The sequence below is a fragment of the Hyaloscypha bicolor genome, assembly GCF_002865645.1.
Source record: "Hyaloscypha bicolor E unplaced genomic scaffold K444scaffold_107, whole genome shotgun sequence".
NCBI classification, from domain to species: Eukaryota; Fungi; Ascomycota; class Leotiomycetes; order Helotiales; family Hyaloscyphaceae; genus Hyaloscypha; species Hyaloscypha bicolor.
In genome coordinates this window covers 26085-44993 of record NW_020194609.1, presented here as the reverse complement: position 1 = coordinate 44993, position 18909 = coordinate 26085, and the positions used below count along the sequence as shown (strand labels likewise).

Genomic DNA, 18909 nt, shown 5'->3' with positions numbered 1-18909 from the left:
TTTGATTTATTATTTATTTAATTACTTTATAATAAACTACTTCTTATAGGTAATAAATAGATTAAAATATAAGATATATAATAATAGAATAATATATAAATAATTAAGGTAAATAAGCTTAAGAGTAATTCTTATAAATATAACTAATTTTAATAAGTAACTCTAATTATATAGACTAATATATATCTATTCCTAAAGTTTAGTATATATTCTTATATATTTTCTAATATTCGAATAGATAAATACTAATTCTTTATCTAATTAAGAAATATAATTTAGTATTCTAATATATTATATAAGCCTTAATTAAATCAGGAAACTATATACGGAATACTAAATACCTGCTTATACTTTATTATATATACTCCCTATATACTTGCCCCTTATACTTAAATCCGATATTATTTATTTAGAATCTTCTCTTTAGGTAATAACTAGAATATAACTGCTTTTATTTAAAGAAATATAGTAATCTATTAAACTTAGTTAAAACTAGTAGCAAATATTAAATTTATAAAGAATCTAGTTAAAGAAGAGTCTCGAAACCTATAAGAAGCTTTTAAAGTATTTAGCTAAGCTAATATTATTTAGTCTAATATTATAAAATATCTCGAGTTTAAAATAGATAATTTCTTTCTTTTTTTAAGGCATTTTATATACCTAAGAAGAATAATATAGTTCGGTAAATAAGAGAGGTAAGGTAGTAAATCTATTCTATTTACTTAACTAGTAGTAATAAGGAAAAGATATAGAAATATATAAGAGAAGAGTTAGGGTTATATTTAAAGAGATCTAGTAAATAAAAGCTAAAAGGTAGATAGAAGCTATAAATAGCTAGTAATTTGAAATATTATAAGAATATATAACTAGGCTTTATAAGGCTGAAATAATATATAATATGTCTCTTTAGTAGATTAAAGGTTATTTATATAGAGAAGGACCTCTAGATTATATGCAGAAAGTATATAATTAGATATATAATAACGGTTACTACTAAGTATATTTAGGCTCTCTAGTCTATCTCACCTGGTATACTTCTTATTAAAGAGGCTAGAGAAATACTAGGGAGCTATGTTCTTACCGCTTGGGACCGGAAACCAAATAGTTGATCTTAATTGGCGATCACAAGTAGCTTCGGCCTAAGGTGCACCACGATCTTGCTGTAGAGAAGGGGGACGGCTACGATTTGAACCAATCACTCTTTGAGAGGCTTGTCCTCAGAGATTATCCTCATCATGTCCTCTACCAACAACATCGTATGCGTCCTGAATAAACACTGTGTCCCATCAAAACCCTCTTCATCGTTAGACGAGAGTAGGCTGACTGAGGCAAGAGCCTCTGGTGCTTCCGACTCTAGCTGATCGGATCTCAGAACATGCTTCGGTGCCTTGGAGCTAGTGCCCCACTTCTCATCCTCGCTCCCCGACTCCGAGGTCCGCACTTGTGTCTCGAAGATCTTGAGAGAGATGGGAGGAAGAGAGGCGATCTTGCGTTTCAGGTTGTAGACACTTTTCTTGTTAACTACATAGGGTGCGGGTAAAGGAATAAAAACTCACTGCCACGCTGCTCTCATATGATCTCTCTTCATCTCCTTAGTCTCGAAGTGAGCAAGGCATGTTGTGCAATTGAGTTCTTGCTCACTGGGAGCTCCTCCCGTTATTGCAGTGTTTGTAGTTGCGTCTAGCATAACTTTGAATTGATTCGCTGAGCGATTGAGGCTTCAATTGAAGCTTGAAAGAGGACGTTGTTTGATGAATTGAAAACAAAAAGGAACACAGAGATCAGAGGCAGTACTTGTACCTGTCGCCACTGCCTCCATTGGGTTCCCAATTGAGATAGCAAAGTGCTGCGCTCTGTTACAGACTGTTTGGACCGGTGAGGGAGAGTGATGGGTTTCGACTCATGGTGACTCACGCACTCAGATGCGTCCACAAGCCTGAGGATAGGTCAGGCACTTGCTAAGCCTTGCTACATGTGCATGTCGTCATATTATTAGAAACTGAGCCTCTGTGCGAATTGAGATGAGATGATCTCTGAAAGGGACAGAGGTTGAGTCATGCGATGGATTGAGGTGAAGTTGAAGGTAAAGGGGAGGGCTGTGTAGAAATTCTTCGTGGGGGTGCGGCTGGGAACGGCTTGCTGCGGGGCTTTGACATCCGGCACGCTTCTCTCAAGACTTCATTTTCGTATTGGCATGATAATTATTCACCAAATGGCAGTTAGCCACGTTAGAATAGGTAGAAATCTGCAGAATATACCATCTCTATTAGAAGCAAGAAAGCTCAGAATTCTCAAAGAGCGCTAATATCAGAGGCGAAACGCAAGCCAGCGCAGGGTACTTTATGGAATGGCGGGGTTATAGCGGGGTAGCAGAGACCTCCCCAGGGTACTTTGAAGTACGGTACCATACCTACCATTAACAGGTCAGATACGAGAGTTAGATAGTTTAAAACATTCCAGGATTTCAACTTCGTTCCCTCTGCATTCTGGTTGATACTATGTGCGAGCAAGAGAGTGAGTTGGGTAGGAAATGTATCCGTCTTGCGATGTGTGAATCTGATATAGCAAAATATAATCCTGGGAAGATGAAGTAGATCCATTTGAACTAGTAGCGGGATAATATTCAGTTCGGAATCCTATCTCATACAAGCCGAAAGTTCTGGAGCTTGACACACGCCGCCTCAATGCTTCCGGCCTTAACCTAGGATCACGGGCGTCCCTGTCCGAAAATACACCGCCAGATGCCAGCCGCTCATCGAACTCATATATGCCATGTACATTCTCTTCCGGATAGCGCCTGACTCGCCAATTAAGAGGCAGACGTTCGAGCCTAGGATCATCGGAGGTTGTGTCTCCAGCCTCATCCAAGTATGCCACCTGAGATCTTTTCGTCATTTCGTTATATTGATAAACAAGAGACGTCCCATCCTTGAGAGGTCCTAGTATAGCCTGAGCATCTGCGAATCCGTCAACGTAGGCAGGGCCGATGACCTCAAAGGCACCTTCGATGTCATGGGAAGGCCGCAAGATCATCGGTGCGTTGCATCCTAGAAGCACGCAGATCACATCGCCATCATCGCCAGATCGAATTCCTTCTGGTCCAAGATCAAGAAGCCCTTGGAAGTTCCAAAAAGACGACGGCCGGCAGCCATCGTCCCAATCTCGCTGATGCATTCTAAAACACCGCGAGGAAAGGAGCTTCGCAAAGAGTTTTCCGGCGCATTTACTAGCATGGTGGCAGCTTCTATGAAATCAGAATGGGCCAAGAGACCTTCATGGTGCGGAATATATCGTGTAGAGAATTTGTTACCACAGAGGGTGCGGCACACTGCATCGAGATTAGATTTTCCTCTTACTTGTGTGTCCATTTTTTCGTACTGTTGAAGCAGTGTCCGTGTTGTTGTGATGGCTTCCATAGTAGTGCTATTGGGAAAGAAATAGAGAGAAATTCCGAACTCGATTTTGTCGATAAGAACCCCACAAACTTCCAACGTATCATTTCCAATGAGTCTCGCTTCAGGGTACGTATCGCCAGCGGCATTCAGACCTGTGAACTGCTCAAGACATCGGCTCGGAGCTGACCAGTCGGGGATCCAGGTTGGCCAATCAGTCTTGCTCGATATCTCACAGCTGCTCACGATATTCATATCGCCCCACCCAAGAATGTGCTGGAGTGTCACTTCTTTGTATACCTCTAGCACAGACTTCGAATAATCAGGGAAGATTGTAAGCAGTGTATCTGAGATTCCCCAGAAGGGCGTATATTCGGTCCCGAGGATCCGTGCAGTTGAGGTGTCGCGTCCGTTGGATGAGTGTTCTGAGGGATTTATCTGAGACTTTTTCTACCATCGCAAGCACTTTTATGATGATCCCTCTCAATGCAAAGGTGCCGTCATGATGCAGGCGAGCGAGATACCGGAGAGCAATGCGGAAATGTTCCTAAGGCATAGAATCTGGTCCGACTATTATGACAGATTCATCAGCAGCCCACTGAATTTCCAGCCAGGGCCACATTCTGCCAAATAAGGGTCTTTGTAGCAGATTCAATATTGCCTGCAATGCGCCAGGCTCCAAGGGGATTTCCAAACTTCGTCCCACATATGTCAAGTGTGGTACTCCTTCCGCAGTATCAATCCGTTCCAGTGTGTCCAAGGCTAAGGTACTGTTCTCGCTTGCAATACCGAGCCACACGAGGACGCGTAATGCGCGAGGATATATGTCTCTCATCATCATAACCTGATTACTATGTTCTGCGAGGTTGTTCATGTTGATGCAGATAGCGTCGACCCATATGATTCGTTTCTTGTCGATCAAACGAAGGTGTTTTAAGGCCTCGTACAGTGAAGCGGTTATCTCAAATTCATGGCCATGGAGCGAAATTACATGCCTCAAAGATGGATCCCCCCAAGTGTATGTCAAAGCTTCGTAGTGTGGGGTTCCAGCCTCGATATCAAAAGTAGACAACGAGGTTCGTATTGGATCAAGAAAAGCGCCAGGGAACAATGTGAGCAGCCTGATCTCTTTTGTGCTCTTGAGGGGCTCATAAAGATACTTATATCTCGAAGTAAACGCTGCAGACGTGCCGGAAATTGACTCTTGCGGCGATTTCCCTTTTGCAGGCTTGTCCGCTGGGCCCCCCTTGCTGGAGTCACCTCTTCCGAAAAGTCTTCGGAAGACAGATTTCGGCTTCACACGCTCGAGATTTTTCGCAGGCTTCGCAGGCTCCCGGAGCAAATCAAGAGCTTGCTCGGCGACTCCTGGAAGTCGTCCAGAAGAAGTCGTTGCTTCCCTGTCCAACTCGGACGCATCGTCGTCATGGTATAGGTCTGTCGCGGATGCTGAAGCGCGAACTCCTTGGCTCGAGACACTATTTGATGTGTCTTTCTGTTTCTCAGACTGCAATTCATCCGAATTGTTTCGAGTTGTGACCTCCGTTGCAGATGAAAGGTGTGTTCTGAGATGCGATACGTCCTCATCTGCTTTCATGAGATCGTCTTGTACAGCCATTTTAACAGCAAAACCGTGCCAAGCTTTGCCCGTTTGACTGAATGGCAGGCCTTCATATTTTATTCCCGTCAAGGTCCGAGTGTCACGACCAACTGGGGTGAATGTGAAATTTTTGTTCTTCAAAATATCTTGCCATTTCAGCCATATACGACTGATTGAAGACCTTCGTTCGCTGTCAATTACGAGCATTTCTCCTAGGATCAAGACAGAAACTTTTTGGGTGACGGCATTGTCAGAGCGCAAAGTGATATGATAATATCTCGTGAAAGCGAATATATGTTGTTCGGCATCTCCAGTCAAACCTCGCGCATTTCTGTATTTCAATAAAGTTGAGTAGCCACCACTTACCCATATGACTGCTTCACTGAACAAGCACCCCAGAAGCCATGTGTAGACTCCGAAAGAATTAGGGGTTGCGCCTTGGGGATCTGCAATCATTAGTTGTGAGCACCTATGTGGCTAGTTGGACAACCTACTCTAATAAGGATATGGGCTGTGACTGAAACTATGCTGTCTGCGATATCTATCGAGCTTAAACTTCTGTTTATATGGCGAAACCTGCCCCTCACTAACAACGAATACATTTTGAGGGGCTAAATCGACGTGGTACACTTCAAGTTCGACGTGGGCACCGCTAAAGAGGTTTCGAATATCTGTAAGAGACGACGCCAGCTGGAATAAGCTATCCCAGAAATCGAGGATATCTTGAGACTCAAATGGAGGAGAGGTATATTTGAAGAAGTCTTCCAAGGTCTTCTCTTCGAGATCGAAAATCGTGTTCCGATATTCTCCTTGGACGAGTGAGCCATAACATCTGATGATACCGGGGATAGAGGACATTGCCAGGGCCATATCGATGTGAGATTGCTTTGAGGAGTTGTCGAGAATTTCCCTATCAAGTCGGAAGGTGTTGCGATCGTAGTCGCTCAAGTGCTGAAAACATTAGCATTGCAACTAAGCCTTCAATGATTTGAAGAAGGTAAAGTATGGGTGAAAGATAACTCACAGATTTGGTTTCCGCATCTCGAATGTTATTATATGAATTGTGGAGCCATATTTTGTACGGATAGGAAGTATTGCCTGCGATATCTGATCTGGGAGTAAAGGACTTGAGCTCTTCTATGCGTACGACCGGGAGAATGTAATCTTCTTCGAAGATTCGATCACGCAAGGAAGGTTTATCAAAGACTGGAACGCAAAATCGCCATTGGTAAGTGAAAATCCTATCGCAAAGAGCTTCGGGCAGATCGTTTACTGAGGCCCACAGCTAGCTAGCGGACAAATCCGAGAAGCGAAAAGTGATTTTCTGATTTTCTGATTTTCTGATTTTCGCACTGGCGCCCCGTACCCCTCCCCTCCTCCCCAAGGCAGAATTCCTAATTAGGGGTATAGCACCCATATATGACTTTCGGCTTGGATAACGCAACAATAGTAAGGCTGCTTGCTTGTCTAATTAACGAAGTGAGAGCCCATACTACCGCGTGAAATCGTGCCAAAATTGGGCCGGGTAGTATAATATAAAATTGAGTATTTATTGCAAATTACTATGGTCAGATAACTACAGGCTATAAGCCCTTCTAGAATAACGCTATTAATAGGGTCTAATAACTTCCTTAATATTCCCGAGATTAGAAATAAGAAAATTAAACTGTTAAAATAACTGAGAAGCCAGCTAATTACTTTTTTTTTAGTAATTAATTAACAAAATTATATAGGAGTAATATTACTCGAGTAATTTAGCGCTTATATTACTAAAAAGTATATTGCAATAGTAAAGCGTACCCTGAACTTAACTCCTATTAAATAACTTAGTGGATTTTATTAAAATAATATTATAACTTTTAATAAATCTATTACTATATTACGAAGCCATTACTAAATAGGCTTATATAAACGTTAATTAAGAAGAAATTACAAATAGATTAAAAGATTTATATAGAATCTCAGTTAATCCGTATATAGTCTAATAGTAATTACAAGAATAGAATATTCAAATATATACTTAAATAGCAGATATATCTTTCCTTTATATATAGATTATAATTCTGTATTATCTGAGAGATATAAATAAGGAAATACTTAAAGATCTTAAGGATTGCGGCTATATAGCTTTAATTACTAAAGTCGTCTATATATATAAGAAGCTTAGTTTTATTTGCCATATAACTATAATAGACAGGCAAGCGGCGAACAAGTAACTATTTGTAATACTATAAAGTAAGCTAAATAATAGGCGGGTTATAGATTATAGATAGCGGTATTTATATATATATTTCCGTTAATAAGGTTTACTAGTAACCCGGTTAGTCTTTCTATACTTTATTATTTTGCTCTAGCTTAGAAGGTTAGAGCCTTATTTACTAATATATTTTATTATCTATAGGGAGAGCTTATATATAATATTATAATTTCTGGATCCCGAGATAATTATATTATAAATATAATAGATATAGTTTAAAAAGAGAGAATATATTATATCTGGGCCGGACTAGATTTAGTTAATTAATAGATATAATAAGCTATTACTATTTGGGATTAAAATATATATTTATATTAATATTTATTTATATAATATTATCTAGATATATATCGGAATCTCTAATTAAATTACCTATTCGGTTATATAATAGTATTTTCAGATTTATATTTAAATAGGCTATTGCCTTTACTTCTTTAAGGCTAATTAAGGCTCTAAACTCCTCCTTATTACTAAAGTATATTTTATATTCTTGCAGATAGCCGATCCGTTAGTTATATATATAGAGAACTATTTTATTTTTGGGAAAAGTATCGAGAATTAGTAGGTTAAATTCTAGTAGTAAGAGCTTTAGAAGAGCTAGCTATACTAGTAATATATAAGTAATTCCGTTTCCTTATATCTGCCTTTTATTTTTTCTATTATTAGAAGAAAGTATTAGGTACTAATAATTATACCGCTTTTTATTAAGGCTATTAGGTCTAGTATTATAATACTAGATTTTATAACTAATTCTAATTAGTATATATAGAACTATTTTCAGGAACTGATTTATACCAGGAGTTATAATTACTAATATATATAAGACCGGATTACTTTACTAGTACTTTATATATAGCAGATCCAAAACGAGGTATATAGGTTTATAGATTTATAGAATATCTATAGGATTAGAAAAGACAGATCTAGGCCTAATATAGTAGCCGGCAAGTTATTTAGACTATTTATAAGGCCCCTAGACAAGATATAGTACTAGGGTCGCCTTATAAATATAGAGCTTTATAATATAATTCTTAATTATTATTTAGTTTAGGGTAAGTAATATAACCTTATATAGCTTTATATAAATAGTTTACTTATATACTAATATAAATATTAATAAGTTTCTACTAAGAGAAATACTAGAATAGTATTATTAAAAGCTTATATTTTATAATATAAATATAGCTAATATTTATATAGGAGATACTAATAAAAATAATAACTAATTATATATTCAAGTTTACTATTAGCTCTAATATATAATCCGGACATATATAGCTTTAGGGCAGTTATTAATATTAGGAAAGTCCAAAAAACTAACTAGTAAATATAATATTACTATTATATAAAATAGAATTCTTAAATAAATTATTCTAATAAATATAGAATATATAAATAATATATAAGCTAGAAAAATACCTGTATAGTTTTTAATAATTTAGAACTTTATCTAGAAATAGCTCTTTATTAGTAATACTTCTAATAATATAAGGTAATTAAATAAGCCAGTTATAAAATAACTAGATATATTAAAATAGATATTATTTATTATTAAATATATTATTTTTGAAATCCTTTTTTTATTTTTAAAAGTAATACTAATAAAATTATTAAGTTTATTATTATATAAATATTTTATATCCTTAAATTCTTATCTTTTAAAATAGTATTACTATTTCTTAAAACCTGCCCTAATACTATATATCCTATAGCTAAATACTAGTATAATAATATCTAATATTATAAGTTCTATTAATTTACTAATAATAAATATAATATAAAGGCTATTACTTTATTTATCTAGAATAGTAATACTAGTAAATTTAAACCTTATAGCTCTGGAATTCCGTCTATATCTGCCTTTTCTTTTATATCTGAAATACTTCAGATTTCTAGCTTTTCTTAGTATTCTTATTTTATATCTTTTCTTCTAGGAATATCTACTATATTTATTTCTCTAGTTACTATTACTATATAGCCGCCAGGTATTAGTTCTGCTTTACTCCAGGCTTCTTCTGCTCTAATAGTTCTATAACTACTTTCTTTTATATTTCCTTTTACTATAAGCTATATTACTTAATCTAACTATTCTTCTAATAATACTTATACTATTATATAAGCTTAACGGGCTATAAATATAAGAATTACTTAGGCTACTACTCAGGCTATAGTTTCTTATACTAGTAATAGGCTACCTAAAGCCCTTTAAGGTTTTATAAATTAAAATATAGCCGGATCTAGTCTTATGAAATTATAGACTATAATTTTATAGCTAGTTCTCTATAAATAGGCATTTAATAATATAAAGAATTAGAGAGCTAAATAAAGAATTATCTAATTTTCTAAAGAAGTTAGTAATAAGTTTTTTCCTATTTCTTTTATTAGATTCTTTATATAAATTCTAATAAATGTTTTTTAATAAGTAGCTTTTAATTTAAAATAAATAATCGAGTCTTTTCTACTCTTTCTAATATAGTTTCTTAATAGCTATTACTTTACTTCTCTTTCTATATTAGTAGATCTATCCGCTATTATTAATTTATTAATAATACAAATAAACTAGTATACTATACTAGTTCTAATAATAAAAAAGCTTAGGAACTTATAGTCTTACTAGATTCTATTTAAACTATCTTTAATCTTTCTTACTATAGTATATATCTGGGCCCTAAAAATATCTAAATAATTTTTCTTATTTTATATTAGAATAAGACTTTATATAAAGATATCTGTTTTAAAATTACTTATAAAAAGCTAGAAAATACTTAAAAGAAGACTTTATATAAAGATCTCTATCTTAAAATTACTTATAAAGAGCTAGAAAATACTTAGAAGATATAGTAACTTGAGAAAATTAAATAATAGACTAAAGAGGCTCAGAGAGTTTAGAAAAGTATTACCTGCTAGTATAAGTATAAAACTTTAAGAGTAAGAAAGAATCTAATAAACTAGTAGGTAAGTAAAGATATATATATAATCTTTTTCTTTAATTCTGGCTTCTACTTTTTATTTCTTTTATAAATCCTTTTTTGTTTTTAGATTTAATTAACTTATATATATCAGGATTTTTCTTTATTTACCAACTTCTAGAAGCCGCAAAATAATATAAAAAGTATTATAGAAAGTACTACTAAGGCTAATTCTAATAATAATAATAATAGTAATAAGCTATTAGATTCTCCTTTAATTTTACTATTCTCTTTTCTAGTAAAAAGAACTATAATTAATCTTATAGACTATATTAGTATTATTCTATAATAACAGATATATTAAAGATATAAATATATTACCTCTTTTCCTTATTAAATATAAAGAATTAATAAGTATAATATTTTTAGTTTTATAAGTAAAACTTAAGGTATCCGGGCTATTACTAGTACTTTATCTATTATACTAGATAGAAGTCTAACTATTATTATTAAACTTTCCAGACTAATTAATCTTATTTCTCTTAAGCAAATCCATTATATAAGGTCTAATAAATTATATATAAATATCTACTAAGGTTAAGGTAATTAAGAAAAAATAGGCCTAATATCTAATATACTTTTTCTTATATCTTTTAATTAGCTTAGTACTATTTTAGGTCTTATTTTCTTATAAATATATATATACTTGAAATTTATAATTAATACTTTAAAGTAATATTCTTTAATTAGTTCTTATATAATTTAAAAGTCAGGCTATTAAATTTAATACTTTTATAATATTTAAATTCACTCAAGTTTATAAAGTTTTATAATTATTAAGGCCTTTATAATTCTTTATTTTTTGAGTTTAATATCCAAATTATATTATATATTTTGTTTTTAGTATAAAGGAGGCTCTTAAAAATCTAGGGTTATAAAGAGATTTTTATATTAAGGATATATTAAGAATATATTATATTATAATAATAAAATTACAAGTATTTATATATAAATATATAATATATTAGACTAGCTATACTAAAAACCATATTATATCTATATATAAAGTTACTAATTACTTTATATTAATACCGGACCCGTATAATTATATAACTTTATATAATTAGCTAGCTATAGAAAAGCTTTAAAGCCCGAAACTTATAAAGTGTCTTAAGGGCTTTAGGGCTTCCGAACTATTACTAGTATCCGGTATTCTTTAGAAAAAGAATATAATATATTTTATAATAAGTAACCTATTATAAACTATTTAATCTTTAAGTTAAATAGGAAATCTAAAGGCCGGGCTCGTAATTCAAGTTTTATTAAGGTTATTAAAGTCTTTACTAGCTAGTATTATAGATTTAATACAAATATTATAGGAATTTTATAAATTTCATTTTAATTTATCTAGAAAATATATATAGTATATCTCTATATTTGTTTCGTTAATATTTATATATAATTCTTAAAAGCCGAACTATTATCTAAGAGAAAAGTAAGAAGGCTAAACTAATATCTTTAAAAACTAAGGCTTTAATAAGTTTATCTAGAAAAGCTTACTAATTCTTCTAAAAATAACTCAAGCTTTAATAAGCCAGAAAATTTTGAGTTTATTATATATTATAACTCGTATAACCAGAAATAGAAACTATTTTAATAGGCCAGAAAGAGTTTCTTATATAGCTTACTTATATAACCAGAAATAGGAACTTAAGTTTATTATATAAAATTATCTAGATATAAAAACTCCTATTATAAACTCCTTATTTAAATTAATTAGTTAAACTCATTTTTAATACTAAGTTTTTATTAGGATAACTTCCTATTTCTAGAGGCTTTAGATAAAGTAGCTAATAAGTTTTTTAGCTATTAGTTAAAACTTATTAGCTAGAAAATCTATAAGTAATAGATAAGATTATAAAATAGAACTCTTTTAATTATAATACCAAAACGTTTTATTATAATATAAAGTAATTAGATATAGAAGCCTTATTAAATATAATATAATTCGAACTATAAGTTTATAAAATAAATATAGAAAGTCTTAGTATTTAACTAGTATTATAGTCTAGCCCAAAAGCGCCTATTATTCTTTATACCTAATTTAATAAGAATAAGAAGTACTTATATTTTAATTCGAGAAATAATTAGAACTTTTATATAAACTTAGAATAGTAGTTTATTTTATAAAGAGAAAATAAACCAGAAATATTTATACTATATTAATTTTTAGAAAAAGTTATAATAAATACTATAACTTTTAGAATACTTTCGAGAAAGCTTTCTCGAACCAAAATAGACTAGTTTATAATCCTAAAAGATTTATAGAAGTTTTATATACCTGAAAATATAAGTATTTAAGGTAAATATTATTTAAGTTCTAATCTATAATAAAAGAAAAATAAAATATATAAAATAAAATATATAAAATAAAAGTAAAATAAAATACTCGAATATTTAATAAATAGAAAGCCTAATTATAGGTTATAAGAACTAGTACTAACTAGATATATATATAGTAATATTAAAGAAAAAGTAAGGCAAGAGAAACTAAAAAATAAATTAGTATATATTTTATAAAAGTAAATAGAGAGATATCTAAATAGCCTAAAAACAAGAAATATATATTAAAGAAATCGAGATTAGAGAGAAAAGGACTATTTTCTATAAAAATAAGTTAGTATATATTCTAAGATAAAAAATAGGGGTATTTAGTAATAGCTTAAAGACTTTTATAAATATTAAAGAAGAAAAAGAGGTATTAAAGTTTAGAGGAATCTAAATAGAAATTAGCCTCTTTTTTAGAAGTTCGAGAGAAAATACTTCTAAAGAGTTTAAAGATATAAGAGGTATTAGAAAAGGGAAGAAGATATTAAAGTTTGAAAGAATCTAAATAGAAATTAGCTTCTTTTTTAGAAGTTCGAAAGAGAATACTTCTAAAAGGCCCAAAGGTATAAGAGATATTAGAAAAGAAGAGAAGGTATTAAAGTTCGGAGAAATCTAAATAGAAATTAGCCTCTTTTTTAGAAGTTTAAGAAAGGATATTTCTAAAGGGCCTAAAGATATAAGAGGTATTAGAAAAGAAGAGAAAAGATATTAGAAAAAAAAAAAAAGATCTAAAATTTAGCTTTCTAAGAAATAAGTAAGTTAAAGACTTATAGTATAGAAGTTCTAGATAAAAGTAATTCGGAAGTAGTAATTAAATACTAGCTTTTAATATTATTAGTAGAAGTATTAAAGGAGAAGAGGTTTAAAAGAGGGATTTAAAAAAGGAATTTAGAAAGATTTAAAGAAAAAGAGAAAGGTTTTAAGATAATTAGATACTAGCTTTTAGTATTAATAAAAGAAGTATTAAAGAAGAAGGAGTTCGGAAAAGGAATTCAGAGAAGAAATAAAGAAGAATAAAAAGAAAGAAAGAAAAGTTATAAGGTAATTAGATACTAGCTCTTAGTATTAATAGAGGTATTAATAAAGGTATTAATAAAGATATTAATAGAGAAGGTATTAGTAAAGAATAAAAGCTTTTAGTATTAATAGTAAAATCGAAAAAATATAAAAGAAAAATAGAAGTTTTAGAATAAAAATAAAATAGAATTATAGTTTTATAGAAAATAAAGTTACTAATATAGAATAGTTATATTATTATATAATTCTATATTTACTTTTACTATTTATTAAAAATATATATTTTTTAGGAGAAAGTATTATTTAGAATTCTTAAGTCTTTCTAATTTAATAACTATATATTTAAAAAATAAGAAATAAATATAATTATATATACTAGAATAAAGAAATTCTTTTTATCTAAAAATTATAATTATAGTATTACTAAATATAAATATATAGAAGTTTATATAATAAACTATATATAAAGATTTAAGAAGATTTAAATTACCTCGAATTATTTATAATTAGTAAAGTAAATTAGCTAATTATATAAATTAAATATAGTTTAATTATTATTAGTATATCTCAGCTTTTATAAATTAGTAAAAGAAAGATTATTTTTATTTTTATTTTTATAACTATAATACTTAAAATTATAATTTTTTTTATATTTAAATATACTTAATTTAGGGCTATTAAATACTAATATTTCTATTTTTAGGTTTTATTTATTATAAATTTATTCGGGTTTAAATAATTATATTAAATATATATTTTTATATTCTTGTCGGTTCACCAGTAATGCATGGCACCGTTACGTAGGCGTGGAAGTGCTATTTGCGTAAGGTTAGTGAAGTTGTTGTTCAGAAGTAGGGATCGCAGTATCGTGGTATTAATATGCGATCCCTAAATCTGCTAAGCCTAAAGGGGTCTAGTCTACTGGTCGAGTCACCAATGGGACGCGAGGTCACATGACCATGTCCCGTATCCCATGTCCCATTGCCCATGTCCCATTGCCCATGTCCCGTGTCCCGTGTCCCGTGACTACGCACGTGACTCCCAGAGGAACAGCTATACCAACAATTCTAAAGATAAATAATAAAGATATAGCTATATTAGCTTTAACTTTAGCTTTAACTTTAATTCTAATCTTTTTCCGAAAATAACTTTAATTCTAATATATAATACTATTATTAAAGCTCTTTTTTATTAAAGATATATTAAATATAGCTTTAAATAATAGCTCTAATAAAGGCAAAAGTAGTAGAAAAAGTAATAAAGCTATAAATAAGCGGAAAAATAATATTTATAATATATTCTCTAATAATTCAGACTTAGTCTATAATATTCTTTTCTATTAATATATTTAACTAATAAATTCTTTTATTACTTAATTTCATTCTTATATATAATCTTTTCTTTCTTCTTTATAATAATACTTTAATTTCCTTATACTATCTAATAATACTACTAAAATAGTAAAGTAAATTAATAATAAGACTAAAGTTAGAGAAATAAAGCTATACTAGGGTAGGAAGCTAAAGAAATTAGAGAAAGATAAGGCAAATCTAGAGGCAAGTTTAGTATATATTTATAGAACTAAATTCTCTTAAGCTTATATTACTTATAATAATAAGAAGAGACCAAAGGGCTCTTTTAAATATTATATAATTATAGAAGGCGAATTTAATAGCGCTTATATAAATTATAGATATAATAATAATAGTAAAGTCTATACTTTCTATTAACTTAATACTAATTCTACTAAGTCTGGAAAGCCTTATTCTATATCTATAAAACCCTTTATACTAAAGCCTCGACTGCCTATAAGATATAAAAAGCAAGTATAAAGACAGATATAAGATTAGAAGGCAATAGGGAAGGAGGTTATAGCAGAGGAAGGTAAGGATACTAGAAGAGAAGGAAATAAAGGAGATATAGATAATTCGAGTAATATAGGTAGTATAGAGGATATAGAGAGTAAGGGAGATAGAGATATGCCTCGTAATTCATGGGATTTGCCTTACGGACTATGCAAGCTAAGGGGGGGCTAGGAGTAGTCGAGAATAAGGCATATATACTATACTTTTTTTTTAAGTAAGGTATAGGGGGGTGCGGGCGCGAAAATCAAAAAAATCAGAAAATCACTTTTCGCTTCTCGGTTTTGTCGACTAGCCCGCTAATGGCCTCAGTAAAGGCTACTAAGACTGTTCGTCCTTTCGAAAGCACTTGCGGTTAAAAAGCGCCGTGGAAGAAATCAGTATCTATTAACAACAAACCTGACCATATCGAGAGACTTTGCAGCTCTCCCTTCAGACAGTAGCCCTGTAAGTCTGATAAGCAAGCTTCTAGCTCTAAGACCATATTGACCCTGGATCAGCTGGAATCAAGTCACTCTGCAAGAATCAGCAGATAGAATCTCCCCCAATCTAGATGACCTGAACAACACTATTCGGCGGATGGCCAGTGACATCCATTCCAGCATTGAAGATCTCCAGAAATCTGTTCAACCCACCAAAACAAAAGACGATATCCGCGTTTTGAGTAATCTGGAAAATTCCATTCGTTCATCAGCGGGCGTTGTCTCATCTGCGTCCACAATCGTAGGTTCACCAATCTTCTGTGTCGAAGGTGGAACTGCATTACAAGGGTACTAGTGACTGAGAAATGTCTCTCAAACAGTACTTCCCATCTCAACCAGGTGAAAATGCTGACTCTGAAAATCTGCAGGTAGGCAATGGCACAGCAGAGCACAATTCTAGGCAGTATGGTTCAGAGTTTGGAGACGTTTTCCCATCACAGCCTGGCGAAATGTTGTCAAGATGGGCAACTTCAAGCACGGTATTCGAATTCGAGGACCCGCAGGGCTCGCAATCCCATACTTCTCAACGGCCTTCTATTGGTGCACCTCTTTCCTCCGTTCAGGAAGGCTTTGAAGCTGAAGACGACCCAGTCGACTCGGATACTGAACTAGAGGAAGTAACCATGCTTGCTCTGTTGAAACGCGGCAAGCAGAGGCTCGAACAAAACGATTTCCCAGCTGCCGAGCGCCATTTTTTGAGTTGTCTCAACAGGCTACAAGCTATTAGACCTTCCCTTCCTGCGAAGCGCTGGTTGAGTATCAACTCAGAAGTCACCCCACTTCTAACCTTTGCATTTTCTCGCCAAAGGAAATTGGAAGCAGCTCAGTCTCTCCTCATGGAAAGAGTTACAAATCCACCCAATCCAGAAGACATTGATGAGGTCCTGTACTATACATTTTCCCTGGCGGAGGTGCTCTTTGCGAACGAAGCGTATTCGGAAGCCATGTTATATGGTAGACGTGCCTTGAAAGGCTACTGGAAGCTAGGCAGCAAGGGCTCACGCGGAGTAGAGAAAGCTCTCGACCTTCTCATACGTGTATGTCGCCAAGACGGCAATAAAGACGACGAGGACGCATATACAGCTACTTTGGCCGAATTTGAAGAGCGAAACCCTTCCAGGCCAAAGGACGAGAGGCTCACACGTTTAAATTCTGTCAATGCGTCTCAACCTACCCCAGAGGCAAAGACTGTCTCCGAAAACCACAATCCTTTTTCCGATTCCCCTGCGATAGCAAAGTCAACACCAGAGGAGACCGTGAAAAGCTTTGCTGACACTGCCAATCGATCTCCGCGTCGACAGCCGCGGAAAGTCGACAACAGGCTCAAGTCCCAACCTCCTCAAAAGACAAAGACCGCCTCTGAAAATTACAATGACGATTGGGATCCTTTTGCTGACTCCCTTGTGAGAGCAACCACACCTGAGGAGACCGTGAAAAGCTTTTCACAACGTCAGGTAATGGATGAATCCAAAGTCAACGATGATCACGGCTGGGATGCTATATTCGCAGGACTCGACGATGTCGACCCCCCTCCGACAGCAGATTTGACACCAGGAGACAGGATAAAAAGCTTCACTGAGACTAACAGTCGATTGCCTCGTCTAGCGGCAGGAAGTCGGGGCTGTGTCTCAACCTCCTCCAGAAGCAAAGACTACCTCAGGAATTGACGATAGTCACAACTGGGATGCTATCTTTGCAGGACCTGACTCCCCTCCGACAGTAGATTGGACACCTAGTGAGAGCATAAAAAGCTTGGCTATGACTAATAGTCGGTCGGCGCGTGCCGCTCTGTCGGCGCGTCGAGAGCGGCAGGAACTTGGCAGCGGGCTTAGCTTTCAAGATTTGACGAGGAGTATGAAGCCCGACGGACCGCAACGCCAACAGAGTGCTCCGAACGTCCTCATTAATCGTCCATTGTCGGCCACGTCCACACCTTCCCCTTACAAAAACCAAAGCAGGCCGCAAAAATCCAAAGATTACGATTCACGAACTAGCGTCGACGAGTTCTTGAATCCAAAACCACCTATGTATCCGGACATCATTCCCAGCGACGATATTGTTCCACCTGGAGGTTCATCTCAGAGACCAAGTCTTACATCAAAGTCCCTCAATAAGTTCGGCTCTTCCTCAACTTCATCTAAAAAAGCGGCGAGCCCGGGGACCATCAGTTGGCTTGCCAGAAGCTGGACGAATAAGACTAAAAGTTCGTCGACGAGTGTTGACGACGCGTCGACTACCGCTGTCGTGAACACAATTCAAAGTTTCCCAAAGTAAGTTCTGCTTCAACATCCATATATGTGGAATTTGGCTAACTCAGTACAGCTCCAGGAATCCGTAGACTCCAATTATGACGGAGATGGTGGAGATCGCCAAAATGGCATGGCTCGTAAGCATAGTATCAGGAGGAATGCATCAGGCCCAGGTATTTTGATTTAAAACGAGTGAGTTCTACGAGATCGCCTCAAGTTGCTTAAGTCTTACCTGCTTAGAGCTCAGACCTCGTTGCTTCCTGGTCAGGGATCACTGTGATCTCATATCAAAAACTCTGAAGGTTTTCCGATACAGAAAAGACGGCGTTGATGGTCATCGAGGTAGGGAGACACCCACTAAAGGATACTGCTGCGTTGACTAACAATTTGATAGTCATCGATTTCGAGGCTGTTATAGATTTCACTTTTGAAGAGTCGGCCCTCAGCTAAGTGCTGTATGGAGTGGCCGCAGGAAGTAGCCTGAGCCTCCCATAGTGTTTAGTGGCAGTTGATAGACTTCTTTTCCAATTAGGTCTGCTCGAGGCTGCAATAAATAACAAAGGTAGCATGTAATAACTTTTATTTATATGATAATAAATTTCAAGATTCTAAAATTTACAAGATAAGATTGTCGCACTTTATTTCGCACCTTCTATCGTCCTTGTTAAATAATAGAGTCTACTTACTCGAGCCATAGTCGGAAAAAGGATATTCCGGCAGGGATTAGGCTGCAATCACTTCAGCCGTGTCAAATCA

The 18909-nt window shown here is 33.8% G+C and overlaps 3 protein-coding genes across 3 annotated transcripts; 1 reads left to right on the top strand and 2 right to left on the bottom strand.

Moving 5' to 3' along the window:
• Nucleotides 1-997: 997 nt before the first annotated feature.
• K444DRAFT_20393 (uncharacterized protein) lies at nt 998-2026 on the bottom strand. Its single transcript, XM_024871020.1, has 4 exons — nt 1915-2026; nt 1557-1846; nt 1082-1508; nt 998-1026 (listed from the first exon to the last, which is right to left on the bottom strand). Exons 2-3 carry the CDS (start codon nt 1685-1687, stop codon nt 1196-1198), a joined length of 444 nt encoding a protein of 147 aa, XP_024734916.1. The 5' UTR covers nt 1688-1846; nt 1915-2026; the 3' UTR covers nt 998-1026; nt 1082-1195.
• A 2138-nt stretch (nt 2027-4164) lies between these two features.
• On the bottom strand, nt 4165-4551 carry K444DRAFT_486390 (uncharacterized protein; the record flags this gene model as incomplete). The annotated part of the gene is made up of 1 exon (XM_024873120.1): nt 4165-4551. A coding segment is annotated over one exon (387 nt), but the record flags the coding sequence as incomplete, so codon positions are not given.
• An 11450-nt stretch (nt 4552-16001) lies between these two features.
• On the top strand, nt 16002-18603 carry K444DRAFT_631371 (uncharacterized protein; the record flags this gene model as incomplete). The annotated part of the gene is made up of 5 exons (XM_024883350.1): nt 16002-16145; nt 16273-17358; nt 17510-18174; nt 18401-18495; nt 18548-18603. 5 exons carry the CDS (start codon nt 16002-16004, stop codon nt 18601-18603), a joined length of 2046 nt encoding a protein of 681 aa, XP_024734914.1.
• Nucleotides 18604-18909: the final 306 nt, after the last annotated feature.